The 25,689-nt window shown below is 41.2% G+C and overlaps 1 protein-coding gene across 4 annotated transcripts; it reads right to left on the minus strand.

Moving 5' to 3' along the window:
* Positions 1-1,431: 1,431 nt before the first annotated feature.
* gne (glucosamine (UDP-N-acetyl)-2-epimerase/N-acetylmannosamine kinase) lies at positions 1,432-25,689 on the minus strand. Of its 4 annotated transcripts, XM_050045627.1 has the most exons (15): positions 15,781-15,970; positions 9,155-9,178; positions 8,974-9,045; positions 8,630-8,778; positions 8,194-8,440; positions 7,731-7,938; positions 7,486-7,638; positions 7,185-7,397; positions 6,411-6,498; positions 5,871-6,081; positions 5,197-5,326; positions 4,865-5,086; positions 4,342-4,524; positions 2,196-2,312; positions 1,432-2,006 (listed from the first exon to the last, which is right to left on the minus strand). In XM_050045627.1, exons 1-15 carry the CDS (start codon positions 15,817-15,819, stop codon positions 1,771-1,773), a joined length of 2,292 nt encoding a protein of 763 aa, XP_049901584.1. In that variant the 5' UTR covers positions 15,820-15,970; the 3' UTR covers positions 1,432-1,770. The 4 variants fall into 4 exon arrangements, with proteins under 4 accessions (XP_049901584.1, XP_049901587.1, XP_049901588.1 ...); XM_050045630.1 differs by lacking the exons at positions 9,155-9,178; positions 15,781-15,970 and adding an exon at positions 25,535-25,689; XM_050045631.1 differs by lacking the exons at positions 9,155-9,178; positions 15,781-15,970 and adding an exon at positions 24,892-25,051.

Below are 25,689 nucleotides of genomic sequence, written 5' to 3' on the forward strand. Positions count from 1 at the left end.
GCAACGGTGCGCTTGCAAAAATATTGCCGGGGGGAAACAGGTTTTGGTGTAACACGCCCACAAAAATATCGCCTACAGGACGCGAACCATGGCAGAAAAATAGCTACATCCCCGCAAGATCAAACACCGCAAAAGTTAGTAAAGGACGTGTTGAAAACTGCAACCGGAGGTGGTAGGGCGGGACTTCAGCGGGTGGCTCGTTCCGCCCAATGAGAGGCTGATCTTTGCAGCGAACTTCCACCCACTCAGACTATAGCCGACTAGTGCTAACTGCTAATGCTCCTGGGAGCTATAGCTAATGTTCCTACTCTTCTCCGTGAGCCCGTGCCTGGCGGGCTCACGTAGAGGTAGAGGGAGGAGTGGCTCATGACACACTTTGTTTTGGTCTACAGGCAGTGCACAACAGCAAACCTGGCGGTGAAACGATTTCGCTTTTTGCCCCTTTAACTTAGAAGCTGCATAAACACCCTAAGCAACAATATTGTGAATTGGACCATTGTAAAAAGTATCAGCAGGATTTGTACTCTACAGAACATTCATGTCTTCCATGCTTTCCTCTCTTAAATAAAGTTTATTTCTTGTGTATATTTTAAACAAAACAGTATATATATATTTGGACATAAGCCCCCAAAATACAAAGAAATTAATCCAAAAAATTTCAATTGGCATGTAATGCACATTAGAGTATGTAATTACATACAAACCATGTAAATATTTTTCAGATAAAATATATATTCGAAAGGCGTGAAGAAAAACTTCAAATTCAGTTCAAAACTTCGTAAGGTCTGTGGTGATGAAATGTATATCTATATATCTATATATATATATAGATATATATATATATATATTAAAAAAAAACAAAAACCACTTCATCTGATTCAGACAAAAGCTTCACAGTCAGGCCCTCATACTAAAGCAGCTATTATGCTCAAGCAGTTGCTACCTTAACATGTCATTAAATATTTCAACTGATTATTCATTAACCATTTCTTACCCCGTAAGCCTTCAAGATTAGCAACTACACCAACCATCATCTTAAAGTACTAAAGATTTTCCCCATACCTTACATAATGTAATTCACAAAACAAAACATGGAAATGTAACATAATAACTTGACAGTCACCCTTATTTCAACACAGATCAAATTGAGAATAAAACCTCCATAAAAGATTATATAAAAAAGTGAGACGGCAACCGATCAAGGAGATCTGAGACAAAGCTGCAGGAGAATGTTTTAGCAATATTTTGGTCACAATATTTTGATACAAGCTTTCATTAATGACTTTTCCATCCACCCACATCACATTACAAGTAGAGCGGGTTAGTCCTACCCTGGAAGGGTAATTTTGGTTTTAAGATAGTGTTACTGTTTACTCAGAAGCTGATGCTTAATCGTTAAAAAGAAATAAAAAGCCCTGGGGCTTAATTAAAAAATGTAGACCTAAATTTAAAAAAAACAAGACTGATGACATTTCCGGATTGTGCAGTGGACCCACTTACTGACCATCATCTGGCCAAGTGAAGGCATAATTCTGACATGCTTGAGAATTTGCATTTTTGTGGAAACCACAAGAAAAACTGCCTTCATCAAGGTAATTAACAAGCAAAACAAGCGTGCTAAACACTAGCCCAATGGTTCGAACTCATTGTCAAGCCTTTAAAATGTATCCCTTAGACATGCCTGTATATCTATCTGGGCAGTACAAGTACTACTGTCAGGTTTGCAGTTCTCTTGTTGGTGGCAGTCCTTGGTAAATAAGATGATATCCTTCAGTATGTCCTTCTGGTTGCATAGTCCAACACCATGCTAGCTGCTCCAAGCAAAGCCGGTTCCTCCAAATCTGACGCGATAACCTTGATGCTCTGGGCACAGTCGAGGGCTCTCTCAGAGATGACTTGCTGCACTGGGGCCTCGTAGTAAGAGGCCAAGATGCCGGACAGAATCACCAGTGTGGGGTTCACTATGTGGAGGATGTTAATCATGCCCACGCCTAGCGCTGTGGAGGCTAAGGGGGGAAGATGAAGACAGAAATTAGATTTTTTTCCTTGTTTAATAGCAGATTTGATGACCAGTGATCGTGAAATATAATAATGTTTTTGAGAATGTTAAGTGTTTATAATTCCTGTCTGTGACAAAGGACTATTTTTGGGTCTTTTTTTGTTTTGTATGCATTTTTTTGGCTTTGCGCTCTGACCTTTGTGCAGAACAGCCTGAGCTTTGCTGTTCCCCAGTCTGGCTGCGTTGATGAGGTGGGCAGCGGTGATTTGCTCCGTGATCTTCATATCCATCCCCTCCACCTTCAGCAGGTCCTCTGAAAGACACATCAGCACACAGGTCAGATGTGCGTATGCATGCAAATGATGAATGATGTTATGAAGTCATTGGAGATATGTGATGAGAAACCACATTTAGCCCGTCTCTTCGGGATTTCGCAATGTTCCGTTCCTGTGAATTCTGTGTAACCTTGCAATTTTGTCCAATCACTGTAACTTTACCATAAATATGACTATTTTAATGGGTAAAATCTCATTTCATTGTAGAGCTCTGTGCAGTGTATTGATTCGCTCAGCCTTCCTCTTTCTGCTTATTATAAAGCTGCTGCTTCGGGATCGGAGCTCTGTGCCTGGGACAGAGTCACACACACAATGACAGGGCTAACTGTTAGCATCACAAAGCTAAAGTTACCCAATGGTTATTAACAGGTTTAACAACAGAGTCGAGCCATTTTGTTGTGAGATAAGTGACTCTGTGTCAGACGTTTGCTGCTGCAGGGCTACTGCCCAAGCAGCAAAATATGACGAGTAGTGATGAGATCATGTCGTGCTGTGTTAGCTCATGCTATACCGGCAGTGAGAGCACAAGGAGAGCCTCTCATGGGGATGGTCCTTCAGTGCTCTGTCGCATGGCATTAACAGCTGATTGACCAACGCCCCTACCATCACAAATAAATTCTAATTCTGTGGGAAATTCTGTGGGAAACACTAACACAGCATCACAACTATTTTCACAATTTTCAATGTCCCCCCAAAATTTCAATGCGAAAAAAAAAAATGCCTATAAATGTATATACGTTTTTACAAAAGCTGCCATAAAATCAGGCTTATCAGGCTGCAACAATTCCCAAAACAGCCTGTGAAATCCTAGCCTGGCGTTGCCAGACCCAAGTCACAAAACGCGAATGGGTCTTGACACGGAGTATGCGTGTCCTCTATTCCCGAGGGGCGGTATCAATGGCTGTCACTCAAAGTGCCCCTTCACGCAATTGGCAAGATGGAAAACCAATCAGAGTAAACGAAACGTGTGACATAGGCTAGCACAACGCCACTGTAAACAGCCAAGCAAACTGCAGCGGAGATGAGCTGTGATGATGTCTGTGAAAGAGTGTTGCGGATTTCCTCCTCACTGTGGACTCCGAGTTGCATGGCTGTGATTCCCAGCTTGGTCGCTTCCCTGACCTGCTCCTCCATCAGAGCAACTAGCGGAGAAACAACAATAGCCACTAGGTTTTCAGTGAGTCCCACCTTTTTCCCGATCAACAGAGCCAGTTGGTAAATTAAACTTTTACCAAACCCCGTAGAAAGGACGGCAAACACATCCTTTCTTTTTTCAATAAAAGCTTTCAGTGCAGCCGTTTGTTCTGCTTTTAAAGAAAATATACATTCCAGTTCGTTCAACACATTTACCATAGCAGTTTCAAAATCAGTGGCCATGTTGGTTGTTCACGAAATGCATTCACTCCGCTCCTATTCTGATGACGTGCCCTCCCCAAAGTAATAAACAGTTGTTTGGCCCGGTAAGCTTTAACCGATGCCAGAATGCGCCTTTATGATTGCATGGCCAGACTGATCTGCGGAGCGAAATAGAACATGAGCTCGCGAGATTAGAACGGTTTCACCAGGCTAGTGAAATCCTGGGACTGTTCAATCAACTTGACATAAACACTGCTCTAGGTTTTCTTTATCCAGCTAGATTTCCACAAAGTCAAATATTCTAAGAATCAGCAGTTAGAAAAACAGCGAGAGATTACTTTATTTCTAGTTTAAAGTTACAAAAAGGGCAAAGAAATTACTTTAAATTCCTACAACCAGCAAATCCATCCAACCTACATTCATGCCTGCGTCACGTGTGTGTTATGTGGCATATAATATTTTTGGGTGAACTATTCCTTTATGCACATGCAATTCCAGAGGGTGACTGAACAAAACTAGAAGTTTATGTCAGGGTGAGCACACACCATGTTTAGAAGACACACCTTTCACAGCTACTCTCTGGATCATCTGGGCATAGTTGAGTCCCAGCACATTCCATGAATCTTCACGCACACAAAAACAAACACTCACCGTCATGCAGCCTTTTGGCCTCTTTCTGCAAGGCCAAGCCGGATGAGTAGGCCTCTATGCATCCTCTGCTGCCACACGGACACTCTGGGCCTTCCAGTGAAACCATGATGTGGCCCAGCTCTGCAGCACAGAAGGTGCTGCCGTGGACCAGCTCATTGTTATGGATGATCCCTCCTCCAATACCTACACACAGAGGCAAGGTATTTACTTCTTCAGATTGTCAGTGCAATTAAGTAACTGATTTGAGTAGTTAAAGGCAGTCAGTGCAGTAAGATGAGGCTATAATGATGATTACAATTTGCTGTATGATACAGGGCTCATGACATTTAGTATGACAAAATATACTGACTAGGCTCAGTTAAGAGACTTAAAAAGATGATGCCCCCTTTCCTCCACTGCATAGTTGTTTATTTTTTATATTAGGATTATGACAATTTTACAAAATGTAATTCCTTGCACCAACCCTGTTTAAACTGATGATGAATGACCAAATGTGTGAATGAATGAAAAGATCCTGACTCACCAGTTCCTGTGATGACAGTGACAAAGTTCTCAACCCCCTTGCCTTGACCAAACTTTCTCTCAGCCAACGCAGCACAGTTGCCATCATTGTCGACCCAGACAGGTAGGTGCAGGGCGTCTGAGATGGGTGTTCTCAGGTCCACTGAGGACCACTCCTGGATCAGCTTTGTGGAGTTTACGACCACGCCTTCTTGTGGGTTTACACGTCCACCCGTGGACACTCCTACAATGTAGGTGAGAGATGTTATAAGAGCTACAAGATGATAGTTTTATGGTGTTTTTGTCAGCATCAAAGCCACATATTCATTAAGTAATGTGAGTGTCTTTTCATACCAACACCGAGAATTCTACAGTTGAGGCAGACAGCGTCCCGCATGGCATCTGCACACATCTTTAATATGAGCTGCATCCTGGCCTCGATGGTCTTTGGATTTGGCTGAGTATTTTTCTTTACTATTTTACCCTGGACAGAGAAACAGAGTGGTGGCGGGGAAAGAAAAGGGAAGAAGAACATGAAGCAGGTTTTATACCAGATGGCAAAGTTGAATCACAGTGAAGACACAGACTGCGTCTGAATTTCCATACTAACAAGCTATTTAGTAGGCTAGAAGGGTATTTGAGATGTTTTAGTATGTTTGAAATAGTAACCAACAGTAACCAGTGTTACAGTACGCAAACACTAAACACTTCACTGGCATATGCATCCCACAATATGTAACAGTGGACAGCGACCGAGGCAGCTCTTTAACTTTTTAAGGTTTTGTTGTTTTAATCAAAGCTTTATTGACAGCCATTTAAAACGAAACACCTTCAAGACCCGGCCCGGGTTCGAATCCAGTCTGTGGCCCTTTGCTGCATGTCATCCCCCCTCTCTCTCTCCCCCCCTCACACTTACCTGTCCTGTCCATTAAAGGTAAAATGCCCTAAAGAATATATTTAATTAAAAAAAAAAAAAAAAAAAAAGGAGATACAGCTACATCGAAAAGATTACAGTATATGCAGCATACCGTCATACTGACGATTGCCACCCTGAGGTTGGTCCCTCCCAGGTCAATAGCCAGAGCGCTCTGTGTCTCCAGGATGTGATCAATGTCCTGGGAGATGCAGTCTTTCACTCGGGGGAAACAGAAAGTCTTCTGGAGCGGCTCGTCCAGGTCAATGGTCCGTAAAAACTTGAGAATACGGGCCACTGCGTTGCCATCGCCATAAATCTTAGAGCTGATGAGAAACAGAAATGCACTTGTGTTTATATGTCATCATTATAAAAAAGATATATTGTACATATTTATATAGTATTTTGTTATATTTTGTTGTAATTTCTTCTATTCTTAACTATAAAGCTGTGACAGGAGTTAACTCAATTAACTTCAACTTTACATTTCACTTGTTGCTGTAAGTTACCCTTCATAATATGCAGAGCAAAAATGTACACTTAGAATACAGATTCGGTGCTTTTAGAACAAGAGAGAAAAAAGGAAAAGAGGCTCTACAAGCAAAACTGGAGGACAAAGACCCGTTAAGACAGATTGACAGTATACAGATCATACCAGGGGTATCTCTTTCCAAACTGCAGCTCCAGAGCGTGGAAGATCTTATTATGAGTGTCTGCATCTCTGACATGTAGGACATTTTCACCTGGCAAAGAGAGACACATCATCAGTATACAGCAGATGTTGAAGGGAAACTTTAACTTTCAACCTGGACCCCATTTTCCTGTCTTTGTGTCTAAGTGATGTATGGGAACAACAGTGTTTTAAAGTGATCCAGTACAGAGCAAGATCACTAAAGTCAGCAGTGGTGAAACAGGCTGCAATGTAACGACATGGACATTTGGCACCGTTAATGTACATCCACTAGAAGTACTTGTTTTTGCCACTCACATGCTCACATTATTATTATTACAGATGTCTGACAACATTATGGAAAGGATCCCTTGTTTAACCGGAAACAGCCCACAACTCTATTTAAAAAACCCCAGTAATTTTATCATTGTAAAACACACTGGTTTGTTTGAAATAAATCCTTAATTCACCCAGTTAGATGTGAAAATATTCTGGCTCTGTACACACTAAAATTGGTCTTAACTTAAATGGAGTCTGGTGGGTTGAGCGATAGTAACTTGTTTCAGATGACAGACTATCTTTATAAACACTTTGTAAAGCTCTGAAACCAAATATATAAACAGTCCTTGCGGAGCTGCGCCTTACTACAGCATGTGCGATGCCTCATTAGTGATTTAATCCATCTCTTGACCTTCCTCAGTCAGAGAGTAAGTCTGGACAAAAATTGTGGCAGAGGCAGCATGTAATTATCAAACATACCTGTTTCTCTTCCAGTTTGCCTTGTTCCCAGGTTAATGACAGGCGTGCCAAAGGCCCCGGCCTCTCGTACCCCACAGCTGCTGTTTCCGATCATGCAGCCGGCGTGGCACACCAGCTGGATGAACTGCTCAAAGGGAATGTGCTTCACTGCCCGGAAGTTGGGATGCTGCTCGATGCCCTTCTTACGCATCACACGCACCATCTCCTTACTTCCTGTTTACATAAGAAGGGGCTGTTTAAGTGACACAGAACAGCCTGGAATAACACAAAGGACCCAAAGGAAGCAGTAAGTGAAACTAACCGGCATCAATGTTAGGGAAGAGGATGAGGGTCTTTTTGTTGAAAGAAAGCAGAGCATCCAGCATCAGCCCATAGATTTTAATAGAGTGCTGGATGTCAGTGGTAACTGGGTGCTGCAAAGCCACGATGTAGTCACGCTCCTGCACCTTGTCACCTGCAACATGAATAAACACCCGACACATCACATACAAACATATTTCAATGCCTCACACTTTATTTCTGTCCCGTGACTGTATCCCCACGTACCCAGCCAGCTCTTGATGATATCCATGTAGTCGTCTCTGTGATTATTTGATAGCAGCTTATCATATGAAGGGCAGCCGGCCAGCAGGATGCGAGAGTGGTCCTCGCACATGGCTATGAGGTGCTGCTCTGCTCTGCGTGTGCAGCAGGCATGGTAATGGGCTAGCTTACTGATGGCGTGGCGAATTGAGTCATCGATTGTACCGCTGACCTGGGAAAAAGACAAACAAAAGATACATGTTATTTGTTCTTTGGTAATATTACTACAAAGTCTTGCAGGCAGGTGCATCGGATCAAAAACTGACTGTAAAAGAACCATAAATTCCTGCACTATTATTATATCAGTCCATTATTGTATTTTGTGCCACTCTTAGGAAGACAAGAAAACATATGGCTGCATACTATACACACGGTGCGTGGTGTGACTAGAACTTCTCTCTCATATTCTCGAGCCCTGCCTCCTCACCTCTCCTCCCTCCAGATGAAGTATTCTAATGTTCATCAGTGCTGCAGCAGTTGCTAGGGCCAGTGCATCAAAACGGTCCCCATGGACGACCAGGATGTCAGGGTGCAGCCTCTGTAGGACATCAGGGAGTTTCACAAGTGCCAGCCCAACACTCTCCACCATGGCAGCCTCATCCTCTCCTCTCACAATGGTGTGGAGCTTGGAGCCGATGTCAAAGTCATCCTGCTCGATCATACGAAAAGTGTTCCTGCGGAGCAGAAAGTAGGAAAAGAGCAAGTCAGCGAAAAACCTGAGTTTCACAAAGAACATCTGTGGGCAATTATGCAATGTTGTATTGGCTGGTGCATTACACTTTAGACACTACTTTATTGTTTTGCAACATCTGTAACAAGCTTTTGCTTTTTTAGAAGGATGCCTTAGTGCCAGTTGGACATACCCGTAATCATCAATGAGATGTGAGCCAAGCACCACAACTTCCAGATCAAACTCGTCAGGGTGGCTTTTGAGCCCAAACATGATGGGGGCCAGCTTGGAGTAGTCCGCTCTGTTGCATGTTGCCACACACACCCTCAACTTCCTCTTACACTACACCAAATGGAGGGTTAAAGACCAAACAAACACACAGAGACACCATTAGTTGAGCACATAAAAACACACCCCTCTCTCCACTAGTTATGTTTAATTATTCAAATACAAATGGCTGAAAATAATAACTTCACTTCACATAATGTTCTAAATAAACCCTCATTTTCATACGGAGCCAAAGACATGAAGCCATACCTGATTGTCCTCGTCTGTCTTTCTCCTCTCCATCTTTTCTCTGTTCCTCTGCATTCTCAGATAGTAAAGCTCCTAAAAACAATGCAGAAAAGACAGGGTGAGATCCAGTAATGGGTCGGTAAAGCATAATAATATTATCCATTATTTTCAATACCATAACCCACCCACAGGTCATACTCACTGGGGCCTTCCGATTATTCAGAAGCTGTAACATGGAAACACAACACAACACAACTACACTAAAAATGTTTTGCATTTTTAACAAAGAACACATGCTGACACTTTTTTTTCCAGAGGTGGGAAACATGCTTTAGGACAGTGCTTTGCATGGCAAGGTGAAGGTCACACTCACACCTGGTACACCCTGGTCACCTTGCAGGAGAAAATTGGTCTCAAAGGACAGCAGCCCATAAATGAGAGCGACAAAGTCACAGCTCATCAGCTGCAAGGGGAGAAGCACACAGAAGCTTTTCTCTATGCTTACTGGCTGTTAGTCGGAAAGGGGCGGAACTATGTCCACGAGAAATGATGATGAGTGAATTATGAGTGAACTTAGGTAAATCCCCTGCAGTACTATGTTAACAACCTTTCCATTATCTCTCCCCTGATATAACAGCAGGCTGGAGTCACCTGAGGTTCTGACCTACGAAGTGACTTCAGTCATACTGGGACATTAGTAAAGCGATCAAGATTAAATCACTGAGTAGTCCTTCAAGAATCTTTTGTATGATTACGCTTTGAGCTGGTAATATAACACACCTGGCACAAACTGCAACGACACAGTTTCAGCCACAGGCTTAGAACTGTTTCAAACTTCAAAGCAGACATTTTGATTTGTTATACTATAAAGCAGGTGTTAATAATAACATTTATGATGTTTCTGTTCTATTAAGGAGTCCCAGTGAGCTATGAAAGTGTGAGAGTGAGCCAGCATGAACATACCAGGACCCTAAAACTGAAGCAGCTTGCAGAACAAACAGAACAGACAGGCATTGTATTATTTACACCTGTGCGTTTCCTTCTGTGACATTTCAAAATGTCTTTTGTGAAAAATATCTAACTGTTTCTCCTCTATTTAACCGTCAACAGTGCTCATCAAAGGCTAATGTCACAACATCATCCAAATGTGCATAACTAATGCTGACGTTTTCTGTGGCGATGGCTTCTTGCTGCCATCTGCTGCTGTGAATGCATTACAACAGTTGTACTTTCCCAATTGTGTGTTCAAAGTCTTAAATATAAAACAACAACTTTGCAGTAACATTTCCAGAAAACCTACAGAGGTACTGTAAAGCCAATGTGGTAAATCACAAGGACCTCAAATTCCAGAACGGATTGACCGCTTGGAATTTACAAACTCCCGAGGTTAGATTTAGCCTCTGGCTGAGCTGCATTTTATTCCTTTGCACTTCTGTGAATAGGAACGGAGGGGTCATTGACATCGGAACGAGCAAACAAGGATTTAAAAAAAATAAAAAACAGGGTTCCCACTGGGGGACGAATGTTAAATCCCACCATGTTTTCCATGGAGTGATCCATTGCTTACCACAGACCATGCTGCTTGTAATATTGCCTGTCCCTACTTAAAAATGGTGTTGTGAGAGCCATGGCAGGAACCGTTTGCCTTTATTAATAATCCATTTGACTGGTAAAAATACAGTGTAAATGAATGGTAAATGTAGAATCATTAGCCTATGTGGATAGAGGTTTTTTTTGTTTGTTTTTTTTAAGAGATGGTATTAAACTAGTCCAACCCTGCAGAGCCATATCAAACATCATTGCACTGGTTACTACACAGAGAGAGATAAAAAAAAACCAAAGAGGGGATACTGAGTTTATCAACATGGAAAATACTGAGCCTCTTATCAAAGAAGAGCAGAGAACATCGCAACTCTACAAATAAAAAGGCCTTTTAAGGACTGTGCTATGTCATGTGAGTACAGCTGCTTAAAGAATGCAGCCATAAGGGCTGTGACAATAACCGCCTTTATCACTGTCATCACCACATTCGATTTATTTTAAGCCAATACAATAAATCAATTGAAAAAATGTGCTACTACCCAATGCTCTGCCCATAGTACAAGCCTGTCATCAATGAAGGCTGCTGTGCCATAGAAGGTAAAGACGGAGACGGGAGTCGCTCGGGTGAGCAAGTGGACTCGGAAATATGTGTCGCACCAAAAACCGCCAAACTTAAGTGTTATGTTGCTTTTTCACTGCAGTAAGAAAAAATCCACACAGTCACAGCCCTATGCTGCCATATACCATTCCATCTCATTTATGGCATGGCTTAGCATATTATATCTGGATCAGCCTCAAAAAGCACACCACAGGAATCCAGTATTGCTCAAGTTAAAGTCCCTGCTAAGACACTTTTTGTCTGTATAACTTGGCATCTAGCTAGACATGAACAGGTTGTACCAGATCCCCGAAAACAATGAGACTGTTAGGATGGGCTGATGTTATCGCCAAGCCAATGCAGACGCCTGAATGCTGTCAAACTTGACTGTAATCCATGAGTGTTATTCAAGGTAAGCAGGAGGAGGTTACACGAAGGTCTACAGATTTGGAAAGAAATAAGGCAACATTTCCACAGACTACCAAAGGCTAAAGAGAAGGGATGCACCATGAAGTGACACTTTCTCAGCAAATATTAAGTTCTCCATGTAAAATGTGTGTTAAAATTCAAATATTTTCCATAGGCAATCTGGAGTTTGCTGTCCTTTCACTGTGAAACACCTGATTCAGCTGCACATTGAAATCACCATCACGCTATTCTACAGAATTAGATTTCTGATTGCACAGATTTTGTGTCTTCATTACAGGCTGCAAAATATATGCATATTTTCCTCTGAGCAGACTGTAGGTTGGAGAAGTGAAGAACCAAAGGATCAACAGTGCTATGAATGTTGCTACCACAAATGATGGGCCTTAATTACTCAATCAGAATTACAACTGGGTACACTCAATACTTGTTCACAAAAGCCCTGCATAGAGTAGAGTGGATCACACTGTGCAAAGTAAATGGGCTGCTGTGTGTATTCACAGGTAAATTCACTGCAATACCCCATCATATTCCTACAATGATCCCATAGTTTACTACTCCATCATTATGATAAATGCTGAGATCAGTATTGCATCCCAAAAAGAAAAAATAACTGAAGATATTTTGAAGCTATTTGTGGGGGAGTCTGTTATTGGTGTATGCTGGTGCTGAAATCAAATACGTACAAAAGAAACAATGGAAATTTCACAAGGAAAACGTGTTAGCAAACAAACAGTGGGTCACGTCAACCACAGTCATCTGCTGAGCTGTGTGGCAATTCTTCTCTTGTAAACATTGACTGAAGGTGTCTGGCTAAACAAAAGCCTCACTCATCCCTGGGCGTGGCTGTGCCAAGCACCTTAAATTAAGATTAAATTAAACGTTTATACGTTTTTTTAGTGTCAAATCAGAGCTTTCCTTTTTATGCTTTCCTATATCATTGTAGTTAGTACTTAACATAATAACTGTGGAAAAAGGTGTGTCTGTAGATTTGTGAGAGTGAATGCCAATATGCGTCAGTGACGCCATGTGAACAGTCCGTTTTTTGTTACTAACTGCCAACAGGTTTCATTATATATCCAGGGGTTATCCAAGGATACTGGGTAGCGGCAGCGTTAGGTACTGTCTGAACTCGCCTGCTTGGCTGGTGTGTTTTTCTTTATACATCTCAGATGCTTGGATTAATTGCAGCAAAGTGAAGTACAGTGTGATCTATCTATCACCTGTCATCAATCCCATGACAGGTTCTAACTCACTCACTCATAACATTAGAGCGCTTTTTACTCTGTGATACAGGGAAAACATAATTTATGTAAGTGTCATCATAGCTTTTGACAACAGCGTCCCCGATATTATTCCTGTCCTGTGAATAAAAAACAAATCAGTACCTAAAGGGAAGAATTGGATACATGACAGTAACCCTCATCTGTGCATACTCTGGGCAGGATGCCACTGTTTTCTGTCTATGTCAAGAGAGAAATTCTTTGCATATTAGCCATTCATCTTGCACTTCATTTGCATAAAAGGAACAAAATTTATCTTTCTATCATGGACTTGTTGTGATGCTGAGTGACAGCTGGACAGAAACTGCAATGCAAAACAAAAGAGCTGCACACTTCCAACTGAAACCAACATATGCTCACTGGCTAATGCCTCCTTCTCTTCCTAGTCTACAAGTGTGGACGCACAGTATGTCTTGTGTTCCATCTTGGTTTGTTGAATGAGCTACCGAACAAACTTTGATCAGGTTGTAAAGTGCACTGCTAACGTCATTTTACAGGTTTTTATTGCTAATTTACTGGTCACAGTTATGTTTACATTCAGTGTTTCTCACCAAAACGCAATGTGTATTTTCAAGGTTTTACAACCGTGTTCAGTACTTTTCCTTCTTAAAAAACATTAGCATAGTTGATATTTTAATGTTTTAAGATGTTCACCTGTAATGCTCACGGATTGCCACATTTTTTTGGTGAGTTACTGCCACCGCAATTTATTCATCAGCAGGAATACACATTACAGTAAGATCGCAGTCAATTAATCAATTAGTTAATTGACAAAAATCAACAGGCAACAAGTTTGTAAGTAATTCTGTTGGAACAATTAATCATTCAAACCGAATTATCTGTATCCTACAATTGGTTAATCTGATCGAACTAAACATGAGAAGACAATTAATTGAACCAACAGTGATGATTAAACAATGATGACAAAAATCGTAAGTGTCAGCCAACCTTTAAAAATGTGCAACAGACTAATACCGCCAGCTGATTTGTGTGTTGTGGCTCTCTATTAACGTTAGGGCTGCCACTAACGATTATTTTCATTGTCGACTAATCTGTCGATTATTTTTTCGATTAGTCGACTAATCATTTCATCGAAAAATGTGTTAAAATGTTGAAAAATGTTGGTCTGTCTCGCCCAAACCCCAAAATTACGTCATCTAATGTCTTGTTTCGTACTCACGCCAAAGGGTTTTAGTTCACTGTCACAGGAGAGTGTGTAAAGCTGCCAATATCTGAACGTAAGAAGCTACCGTAAGATTATTTTGGGGTACTTTTATAGTACTTTTCTATGTAAAATGACTCAAACCGATTAGTTGACTACTAAAATAGTCACCGATTATTTTAATAGTCGATTAGTCATCGATTAGTCGACTAATCGTGGCAGCCCTAATTAACGTCGACATTCACTCTCAAAACACCGGTGTGAAAGTGGTTATGATGCAGACTTTGACAAACAATTTCATGTTTTTGTGCGACCTCTACAGTATGATTGTGAAGGAGCTAGCCGACATTACTTGCTAGCTTGTGATTATAAATCAACAAAACAACAATAAAACGATTTCTTATTGTATTCAGATGAAGTACTTAACTTAATAAAAAACTGCAAAAATTGTGAGAGTAGAATTTCAGTCAGGAAACAGAATGTACCCTGCTCAGCTAGCAAGCGATCAGTGGCACAGCGCAGGCAGACTTCCTGTCTTTTAGTGGTGCTTGGGATAGATATCGGCCGTTCAGATCGCAAACTTCCAAATTTAATGGAGATAAAATTTCATGGAGTTTTGCTTCCGTTTCATTGTTTTTTATTTTACCTCAAGTTCAAGGTTTTTAGTGGCATGCAGGAGAAAAACCAAACACCAACCAAAAACCAAACCCGTCCATTTAAACGGGACAAAATTTAGTTGAAAAAGTTTTAAGTTAACTATATTATAACCTCTATTTCAAGTTGAAAATGTGGCATTGCAATTACTATATTTTCAACATGCAACAGGACTTCTGGTCACACTTCCTGGCAAGAGTGTTAAATAACTAAAATCCTTTCATACATAGCATTACAGCGCTATTATTCAGGTTTACAAATGCCACCACAGAAATGATTTTTTTCCCCCCACTTTTAAACCGGATCTTCTATACCTTTGCTGACAAATCATTGTCCTTGGCTGAGGTAGATTTGACAGAGTAGATTTGTTTACACAATATCCCACTGGCCAACGTCAGCCACCAGCCGACACCAGCCTACCCACGCTCACCTAACCTCAAAGACTTGTACTTCCATTCAGTAATTTAAAAATAATGCGGGCTGATTTCCTATGACACCCTGAAGACAAACTGCCATTTAGTTTTACTTCTATTAAGTCATTACTTTAATAGCCTCAGTTGAATGATAATTATGTGGTGTTAATCACCATCACCATCATCATCACCTTACTTTTGCTAATCATCCCCGTTAAAATCAGTCACAGATGAGCTACGGGAAGGTTAAGACAGTGTTTGGACAGCCTCTGTTTAAGCATGGAAAAAAACAGAAGTTGGGATGCATTCTAAAAACAACAATGGCACAAAAGTACCACGCCTTTCAAGGTAAATGCCAGCTTGACAACTTAGTTCAGTATTTGCGTGACCTGGTCAAAGCAAAATTCATGCAAGATCCCGTCCTTGCTGTTGTGCTTTTCTTCAACTCTCAGGTCACACAAAAAACCCTCATGGACCAAATACTATGATTTACCCAGAGTCTCATTCAGCACACCAGTTACTTCTAATCAAGCATCACAAGACAGCATCAGCAGCCAGTGTTATGGTATGGGGGCAGGGACGCATGCAGAAAGCAAAGGCAGGGATGACACCGCGATAAAGGCAGACAGAGATACATTACACACAGAATAAAAGAGAGGTAATGATACACAGTGAGACAGGAAGGAGGGGCACGAAGATAAAAAAAATACGAGAGAGTGATGAAGGAGAGAAAAAGGCCATCTGACTTACATGTGGGTTTATGCACAAAGGACCCGTCTGCTTTTCCATCCCACGCCTCTTTGGACTCACCGCTAAAATAAATCTCTGGTCTATTCCCAATCCCTCTATCTTTTTTATTTCTCCCTTTCGCCAAGCCGCATGAGGCAACGGAGGGAGGGCATGCGCGAGCCAGCAAGCAGCAGAGGAAGAGAGAACAGAGGAGAGAGAGGTAGGGTGACACAGACATACAGCTGGGGGAGGGGCTGCGTGAGATCTGGGCTGGGTTGGTTTGTATTAAAGCTCGTGATTGGCTGAGTGGGAGGAAGAAAGAACATGGCATCGTGCCCAGACATCCAGCACACAAGCTCGTCTCTATAAATCATCACTGGCTACTTATATGAAACGACAAATGTCAGAAAGCACATACTTCAGACTAATCTGCTGAAATTAAGAAAATCATTTGTAAAATTTACAATGTGATCTTCAGATTAAAAGGTCTTGCTTGTGCCCCACCCAAATGTTGTTATAAAATGAGTAAGAACATTAGAATGACAGGAAATATTTTGTTTTTTTCACATCAATTTGAAAGGATACATGTAATGCACTGCGCAAAGCACTTGAAGTAATGGAAAACATTAAATTACTAATCAAATTCAACACTGGTTTTTATGATTCTTCTTTTAGTACAGTGGAAATAATAATGCCATGTCTTAGTCTGCTGTGGAAATGCACAACTTACATGGAACGTATTGTAAAGGTGACATCAGAATCCAGCTCCATGCGTTTGTTCGACTAAAATTCACTCTACACTCCAAAACCCTTTGTGGTATAACAGAACTTGCGTCATTCAGCACTTCACAGAAGCCAGGAAGTAACAGGATGGGTTTTTTTCAAGTGTAACTGAAGTGTGCCAACCAGGAAATAAAGGTAAAAAAAATGTAGGTAAAGAAACTACGTAGCTGCAGTTCACAAGAACTGATGACATTTCTGTAAGGCAATGAGAGAGAGACATCTGTTAAAGCTGGGGTAGGCAGAAATGTGGACAAGAAACATTTCTCCTCCTGCAGCTCCCACTGTCCTCTCTCTGTCCTCTGTCCCCTCACACCAGACAACCACAGACATATGCAAACTCGTGTTTCTTATACACTGATTTATTTAATCCTATTTCATTGTACAATTGCATGCAGCTCATTTGCTCAGCCCCTTATTGTCCCTCTCACGCTCTCTGTTTATCAGACCACAAATGAGACAAGACTTAGCTTGCTAGCCATCCCACGGCCAGCACAAACCCTCAGCGCCTAGTGTCATGGCAGCCACAGACAGTTTGCTGATCCAGTGGGGAGTCTGTCCGGTCCCCAAGCGCTGAGGGTTTTGCTGGCTTGGATTCAGGTTGCTGTGCCCGCTGACTGAGAGTCCATCTCTGGAGCTGCTGCCAGCTCTCCTCCTAGCGAGGTTTGTAGTAGACACACTGATTCAAGGCTCTTGGTATTGTTAGCTACATCAAAGTGGACTTGAACCCGCAGCTGTAAGCAGAAGCCTAACTATTAGCAACATTTTCTCTCCGTCTCTGAGATGCTTTGCCGATACTGACAAGTGTTTTATTTTTTATTGTCAGACTCTCTTCTAGGTTGCTTTGCAGTGTTGCCAATGCAGGAATAGCAACTTTCTCTGCAAAGCTCTCCGCCATGCGCATCTGCATTTGTAAAACAGCCAACAGGAACACCTTCTCTCTCTGAAATGGCCTGTGGCCACACTTTCCAAAGCCAGAAAACCGAGACAAGAGGAAGTGCAGAAGTCTAGATTTCTCTCAGTCCTCTTTAATAACAATAGGCTTAAAGGTTATTTTCCACTGAAGCCAAAATTAAACTGCCTCCCTGAGCTGAAATGAACACCTATACAAAGTCACAATTTTGAGTTTCCTGTGCTGTTAAGGACATTTTGTTTCATCAGCTTTTGTAGTTACATTCATGTGCATGCTCCTTCAGGCATTGCCAAGATAATTGTAGAGTCCAGTATGAAAACTAGCTGATCCATCAGTCTGAAGGCTTATCAGGCACCAAAATATTGCACAACGCTTACGATGTGCAGTGAATTAAAAACAAAAAAACAACAACTGAGGTTCAAAATATAGTTATGTGTTTCTGCTGTGTGGTGGTTACCTGACCCTGTCCTTTCCCTCACTTTGTCAGCAAGTGAAGATGTCCTGACCTCTCTAATCAGAAAGGTTAGAAGACGTTATGTCTCAGTGTCTTGACGCAGGCTAGAGACAGGCATTGTGTTGTTTAGATTAGAAAACTACCAAGGGGCACACACACTCGTGTGACCTTGTTTCTTAAGTATAACTGAAGTTGGAAAAAAAAATTGTTTCTTGAAGCCAACTCCGTGCCACCACTATGTGTGTGGGTTCTGTTTCCTAGTGCCATTATTGTAAATGAATACCTTCATTGTAATGAAGACAATGTAGACGAATGTTTTTAATTGACCAAACAGAGACAGGCCTGGAAGTACATTGTGTATTCATCACTATGAGACAGGATTTTGAACTTCAGTAATTATCTCATCTTTTGTCAAGACGATTGTAAGGTAAACAGTATATAAACAGCCTCCATGTTACAAATTAATATTGCAAGAATGTGCACTTGCACGTATTTGATTGGCCAGCACAACGCCTTGCCAGATGACAATGCACTGCAGTCTCAAAAAAGTTGGGCCCAGACCCAGTTAAACTTTTTTGCCAGTTAACCCTGGCCTGCATGTTTGTTTTTTTTCATGTTTGCTTGTTTGTTTTTTTGTGGTGCATCGACAAGCTGGCTCCATTCGAATGAATGCGAGAGCTGTGGGGTTTTTTATGCAGGGCTGAAGTCAATCTGGGCAAGGCCTAATCCCACTATCCGGAGATTGGGTTTAAATATACTACCTAAGACTTAATCAACTAAAATTCTACAAAGTCTAACTTCTAAGACGACCCTCTTAAATGTGTGGCTCTTTATATGGTCATGTATGTAGTTTGTATACTCATATTGGCTGCAATAGCAGCTGGGTTCCTGGATTATTAAAAGATTCCTGTGCTTGTACATACAGTCAGCATGGTTGATAAATAAGTTGTTTGTCACTCCGCCCAGCAAGTACTGTGTGTCTGGAATGTAGTTCCGGCTCTGCATTTGGCTTCAAAACAACTCTGTCTCGTAATATTACATTATTATTTCATAGCGTGGTGAATGTGTAAGCTACAAATCGTCCACAAGAGCGTTTTGGAGTCATTCGATGGTGTATTTGATTAGTTTTGAGGGAGAGAGGGGGCCGTACCATTCACCTCCATTTTGTGCACTGAGCAGCAGGCAGCTCTGCCCCACCGATCTCAGAACAACAGGCACTGATAATTAAAGGTAATGTACCTACCCATATGACTATAGGGATTACGGCAATAGGCGAATTTGCCAAAATGTCGAACTACAAATTCTACAAAGTCTAACTTCTAAGATGACCCTCTTAAATGTGTGGCTCTTTGTATGGTCATGTATGTAGGTTGTATACTCATATTGGGTGCAATAGCAGCTCGGTTCCTGGATTATTAAAAGATTCCTTACTTATCTTCTGTGCTTGTACATATAGTCAGCATGGTTGATAAATAAGTTGTTCCTTATAGAGCTTGGATGAAGTGAATATTGAGAGTCTTTTTCATTGAAGATCAATTGGTTTGGCTAATATTCAGTGCATGAGCCTGAAGACTAGATGTGGGTTTGTTTTAAAGGGATAGTTTGACATTTTGGCAAATTCGCCTATTGCCGTAATCCCTATTGTCATATGAGTAGGTACATTACCTTTAATTGTCAGTGCCTGCTGTTCTGAGATCGGTGGGGCAAAGCTGCCCACTGCTCAGTGCACAAAATGGAGGTGAACGGTACGGCCCCCTCTCTCCCTCAACACTAAACAAATACACCATCAAATGACTCCAAAACGCTCTAGTAGACAACACATGGCTTGCGCATTCCCCACGCTATGAAATAATAATGTATAATTAAGTAACATTACGATACATGAAGCAAATACTCTGAACTACTTTCTTGAGTAAACCACTGGGCGGAGTGACACACTGCGCACCTGAGACAGTGCCGTAGTTATTGCTTGCAGCCTTGCATTTGCGGTATCGTCTGCTGGAAGCACCAGAAAGTTTGAGAAAAGTTTACAGAGTGCTGTTGTAAATCATGGTTTACACATGTATTGTAAAAGGTTGCGGTAACAAGCCGAAGACATGGAGCAGAGTTAAGTTTCACGTAGTACCAACCAAAAGTACGGACAGGATGAAACAATGGCTATTTGTGCCGGACATCGACCCCAACACGCCTGTGGAAATGGTCCGGAAAATGTTTGTTTGCTCCAAACATTTTTTACCGGAGGACTACAGTGAAAGGATGGAGCGCAGAAGCTCAGGAATGGTTCAAACGCATTTCTTGAGAGACACTGCCATACCATCTGTCGGCATCACAAAACAAGCAGATGTGGTAAGTGATCGTTGTGTATTTTGCTCAGCAAGCTCTCTGCTGTAACGTTACCTCCATGTTGAGTAACATTAGCCTACAACCCAAGCATGGTAAATAAGGCTAAAATGCAAATGTTGTTGTGGTTATGTTTTGGATAAGTGCTTGCCCAGAGCATATAGTGAAGTGACTGGCATTACTACTCATTGTTGGGAATAAACAGACTGCTAGGGAACATTTTATGTTGTTGTTCCCTCAGGAGTTGTGGTGATTTATGAGTGTGGAGTTAGCATGTTCTCCCCGTGTTCCGGTGATTATTTTGAGGCGTACTCTCGTCCCATCCCACCATCAACAAATGTATGTAACATACAGTCACTGCCACTTTGTTAGGTACACCTGTGTAATCTAATGCAATCCAGTAGAACGGCTATACCATGATTTTTCCCCCCGAAGCTTATAAATTTTCGGTTATTGTTGACATTGTCTAGAAAGTGATGATTCTACTTTGTTTATTATTGAGGTCATAGTGAATGGTGGTGGTGTACTGGGTGGTAAACTTGTTTTGATGACGGGAGTAACTGCACTAAACATACGCTGTTTGAAATCACTCCGCCCAGCAAGTACTGTGTGTCTGGAATGTAGTTCCGGCTCTGCATTTGGCTTCAAAACAACTCTGTCTCGTAATATTACATTATTATTTCATAGCGTGGTGAATGTGTAAGCTACAAATCGTCCACAAGAGCGTTTTGGAGTCATTCGATGGTGTATTTGATTAGTTTTGAGGGAGAGAGGGGGCCGTACCATTCACCTCCATTTTGTGCACTGAGCAGCAGGCAGCTCTGCCCCACCGATCTCAGAACAACAGGCACTGATAATTAAAGGTAATGTACCTACCCATATGACTATAGGGATTACGGCAATAGGCGAATTTGCCAAAATGTCGAACTACAAATTCTACAAAGTCTAACTTCTAAGATGACCCTCTTAAATGTGTGGCTCTTTGTATGGTCATGTATGTAGGTTGTATACTCATATTGGGTGCAATAGCAGCTCGGTTCCTGGATTATTAAAAGATTCCTTACTTATCTTCTGTGCTTGTACATATAGTCAGCATGGTTGATAAATAAGTTGTTCCTTATAGAGCTTGGATGAAGTGAATATTGAGAGTCTTTTTCATTGAGGATCAACTGGTTCGGCTAATATTCAGTGCACGAGCCTGAAGACTAGATGTGGGTTTGTTTTAAGGGGGTAGTCTAAATAACATTTTGTACGATTTGGTTTTTCCCTTGCATTTTTTTCTATTGCATTTTGCTTCCTTTATGTTTGTGTGTTGCTACAGAGTGCTTTTTATATTTTCTTATAGAGATGGATTGATGGTGTTTGTTCTGTATCAATTACTTGTCACGTTTAAAACACATTGGTTCCATTCGTGGCACATGAACTCTTACTAAAGCTCTTGGTTTTTCATGTCTTTTTATGAGCCTAATGGAGCACTAGGTAAAAGTTGTTGTTCATGCCACTGTTAATAAAAGACTCTTGACCATATAGGTTACTTTTATGTGCCGCTCATCCCTTTAGTTTTGTTAATCATCCCAGTTACAATCAGTCTCTGTGCAGACCTGCACACTCCCACTGACCAACATGTACGCCCCCACAGAGTCACTGATAGTACTAACAGACTGCACCATCTGCATGCCTTCACCTCATTGGTCAGTCCCTAGAGACCCTAAATTGCCTACCCTTATCAGACACAGCTGTGGTCAGAGGTCAAATAATGACAAAGCCATAAAAACGATGCAGGATACTGCAGTGTGCCACGTGTCTGATTCTCAGGAGTGTTTGATGACTCACTATTACTAGTGTTCTCTGTTTATTTAAGGAGTTCAGGGACCTGTGTGCTTCTGCTTCTCTCAATTTACAAAAAGAGTTCAAGGTAACTTTGTCATATTCTTTTATTTCAAGGAAATTGAACAAAACCTCAAAGGACCCTGTTTAAGTAATTCATAGTGCATGGTTTAAAGTGCATTGTGCAAATGCATTTAATTAAGTATGTATTTCAGTAAAAGCCGTAATGTCACTGCAGCGAGTATAATGACCACAATTAAAAAGTAGTAGCAGCAGTTTTTTAGCACCAGTAGTAGTAGCTATAAACTTGACAGAGACAAAACTTAACTTCTAGCTTCTGAAATAATACATGTAGTTATGCTGCTCTACTCTCTGGTATGTTCACACTTTAGAGAATGCAAATGTTGCACACTCTGGCTCCATATGCATTTCTCTTTTTTTTAGAAGGCGTTTCTGCCTCCAGGCCGTCTTCAAGATCAACAATCATACTCTTGAAGAAGGCCAGAGGGCCAAAACTTCATCTGAATAAAAGAGAAACGCACATTGAGCCAGAGTGTGAAACACCTGTTTTCTACTTTCAAGTCTACTGCCAGTGATCAGCACCTTGCTGCAACTCTTGGTGTGCGTTACTTCTCTATATCACATTTTATTAATAATTTACTCATTAATGATGTATTATTTCACCCATCTGTGTGTCTGGTGTGTGAACCAAGCAGAGTGTACATGCACTGCAAACCCACATTTGTAGGCGCATCATAATGCACCCTTTAAATAGCGGGAAAATAGTGCGCTGTTGACTTCAGACCTGCTGCCTCAAAAAGGCAATGCGCCAACAATGTCTTGACCACATCTCATCTAAGACCTAATCGCCCATGGGCGCACAGTCTTTCACAGCATGGGCACTGGCCATGTCTTGCTCTATAACCTTGCAATGACAGTTGCACTGCACTTTGCGCTGGCCCAAAAACTCTGCACAGACATGGAATAAATTATTTTAGGCTACATGATATAGTCTACCTATAGCATAATTAATTAAACTGAAAAAAAACCCCACACTAACATTTGTAGTAATGCAAATTGCAAAAACCCCAAAACAACAACCTTGAAGGCGTTAAAGGCATGAAGACTGTTTCCATGTCCTGAGGGGAATTCTTCTGGCTAAGCTTTCTGTAATAGTCATGTAAAACTACCAGTTTGCCCTTAGGCCAAGAAATTTACATTCAGCTTGAAGGACAAAACAAACAATCTGAAGAAGTCCCCTTTGGAAAATTGTGATGGACATTTTTGGTTGTTCTCTGGCATTTGATAGACTAATTAATCAATTAAGAAACTAATAAGCGGATTAATCAAAAATGAAAATCATCATTAATAATAATAAAGGGCAGCAGAATTACCTTGTGAAGTGGATATTATTGCTAAATATAATGTACTGCATATAATGACAGACATAATGACGGTCACATAACCTCATGTGAATATTAGTTCACGCACATATTGTATATCTGTATTTGACATGAGGGACTGGCAGTGCTGGCACCACCTCAACAAGCCGGCTGTAAATATGAATGTGGACTGGGTAAACTGCCCTCAGTGTTGACACAGTTGTGACATCCGGGTACCCAAAGGACACAGAAAAAACTACATCGAGCTAGATCAAATACTGATCTCAGTGAGCAGGTTCAATGTAGATTTACTCTGATGAAACAAAGAGCAAACACAGCAATGGACCATGAACTGTGCCCTCAACCTGTTTCTCCCAGACTACCACAAAGTCAAGATCATAAGCTTCCCAAATTGTCTTAAAAGAAACGACTACCCAATCTACAATTAGTATTTAAAACCAAATTCCCTGTTAACTCACTAAATATGATTTAATGATCTGATGATTCACTTAAAACTTAAGAGTAGTTATAGTTACCACTTCTTTTCTTCATACAACATTTTATCTCTGACCTTTAGCAGATATCTGATCTGCTTTACTTATCTTATGAAGACATGGCTTTAAGGTACCAATAAAGTATCATAAAACAATCTAACAGTGTTACAGTGTTACTGAGGATCTATAAATGGCAGACACAAAAGAAGGTATGTCATATACTTGCTAATAAGATGCTGCCATCTAATGTTCTTTATAAGCAAGCAACACTGGTACTGCCAGTGTGCAGTGTGTAGGTGTGGTTGCATATTTTTAAAATTCAGGCCTGACATGCTACCTGGATCTCTTGCACACACCCATTACCTTAAATAGGAAACATCATTAGTAATGTTGCACTGGATTAACTTGATTGCCACGTGGAGGGAATAACATGTGACCTATTATGTTATTACAACCAACTCAAGGCACAGCAAGGCAGTAATGCTCCAGTTGCAGGGACCAAAGTTTTTTTTTATGTAACTGAGTCGACCAATGGTACAATGTGAGGTTATATAACACAAAGATTACAGACTGCATGTTTTGCAGTAGAGTAGCCTGCTGATTTTAACCAATATCAGAAGGAATTCAATGTATGACAATATCTTTAGGTACATCTGGTTATTCTGCACGAGGGCATCAGAAATGTTTGTTAGCTATGTGCCGTTTCAGCACCTTATTATTCATCTTATCTTTTTAATTTGGCTTTGTTTTGTCTGAACAAATATCTGTTTCAGCAAACACTGAAGTCAGCTCAAATAAGCAGGAGACCCACTGAAAGGGAACAAACCGTTAAACACAGCCCCCACTACTTCACTCGTCACAGCGGACGTGTCAATTATAGCTAGCGAGCAGACTGCTTGTTAAAAAACACAATGTCAACAAACAACCTGCACTTTGTCCCACCTTTCATGTGACGCTTTGCCAAGCAGCACTTCGCTTCTGTTAGCATTTATAATCCGTGAAGCCAGGGTTAAAGAAGAAAGGGGGCATCTTTCTCCACCTCGGACACTAACCCACTGCAAGTAAACATTGAACGTCCTGTCTGCTTCACAACTACGTCACTTTTTCCTTATCGGTTTTAAGGCAAATCAGTATGAAGGGGGGGGTGCACGCATATTTTTCCCTCATATAACAGTTATATATGTAGTAAAAATGTTAAACTTTGTACAAATTGAGTGTTTTGTGTCGCCTAGAATCCCATAATACCTTGCGGAACCGTTCACCCGTGTCCCACGAAAAAAAAAATGAATGGGGACGACTTCGTGTCGCGTGCGTCTTTACCGTTACTGCGGTTTGGCTTTAGCAACAAAGTTATGCTAGCGCCTGTTAGCCGGCTGCCAAGCCTAACACGTAATAAAAACACCATTGGCATCATTGTATAATCATCAGTGGGTGTTATAATTGTAGTGTTTGAACGTTTCGCAGTGACGTAGAGGTTCAGGCTAGCTGTTAGCTGGTGAACCCCACCTCACAGTTAGCAAAAGTTATCAACCCCTCTACAAGCTATCTGTAATTTTTATCGCACTGATGCGTAATTAAAATATACCTTGAATTATTCAGAGACGCTGTCGCTTCATCTCATGCTGAAACCATCCGTGGTTACATTCACTTAAATCCCTTCTGCTTTGGGTTTCCAGTGGTTACTAGCAAACGGCTCAGAGCATCTAGGCACTCACTGGGCTCGCATTGTCGATATCTGGG

This window comes from Epinephelus moara, chromosome 5 (assembly GCF_006386435.1).
Source record: "Epinephelus moara isolate mb chromosome 5, YSFRI_EMoa_1.0, whole genome shotgun sequence".
In the NCBI taxonomy this organism is placed as follows: Eukaryota; Metazoa; Chordata; class Actinopteri; order Perciformes; family Serranidae; genus Epinephelus; species Epinephelus moara.

Coding starts and splice junctions, on each gene's coding strand:
- gne (XM_050045627.1), bottom strand. CDS start 15,819: ATGGAAAAGCAGACGGGTCCTTTGTGCATAAACCCACAT. Junction 5,327..5,870: donor TGGCAATCGTCAGTATGACG/GTATGCTGCATA, acceptor TTCTCTGTCCAG/GGTAAAATAGTAAAGAAAAA. Junction 2,313..4,341: donor GGCCAAAAGGCTGCATGACG/GTGAGTGTTTGT, acceptor TGTGTCTTTCAG/AGGACCTGCTGAAGGTGGAG.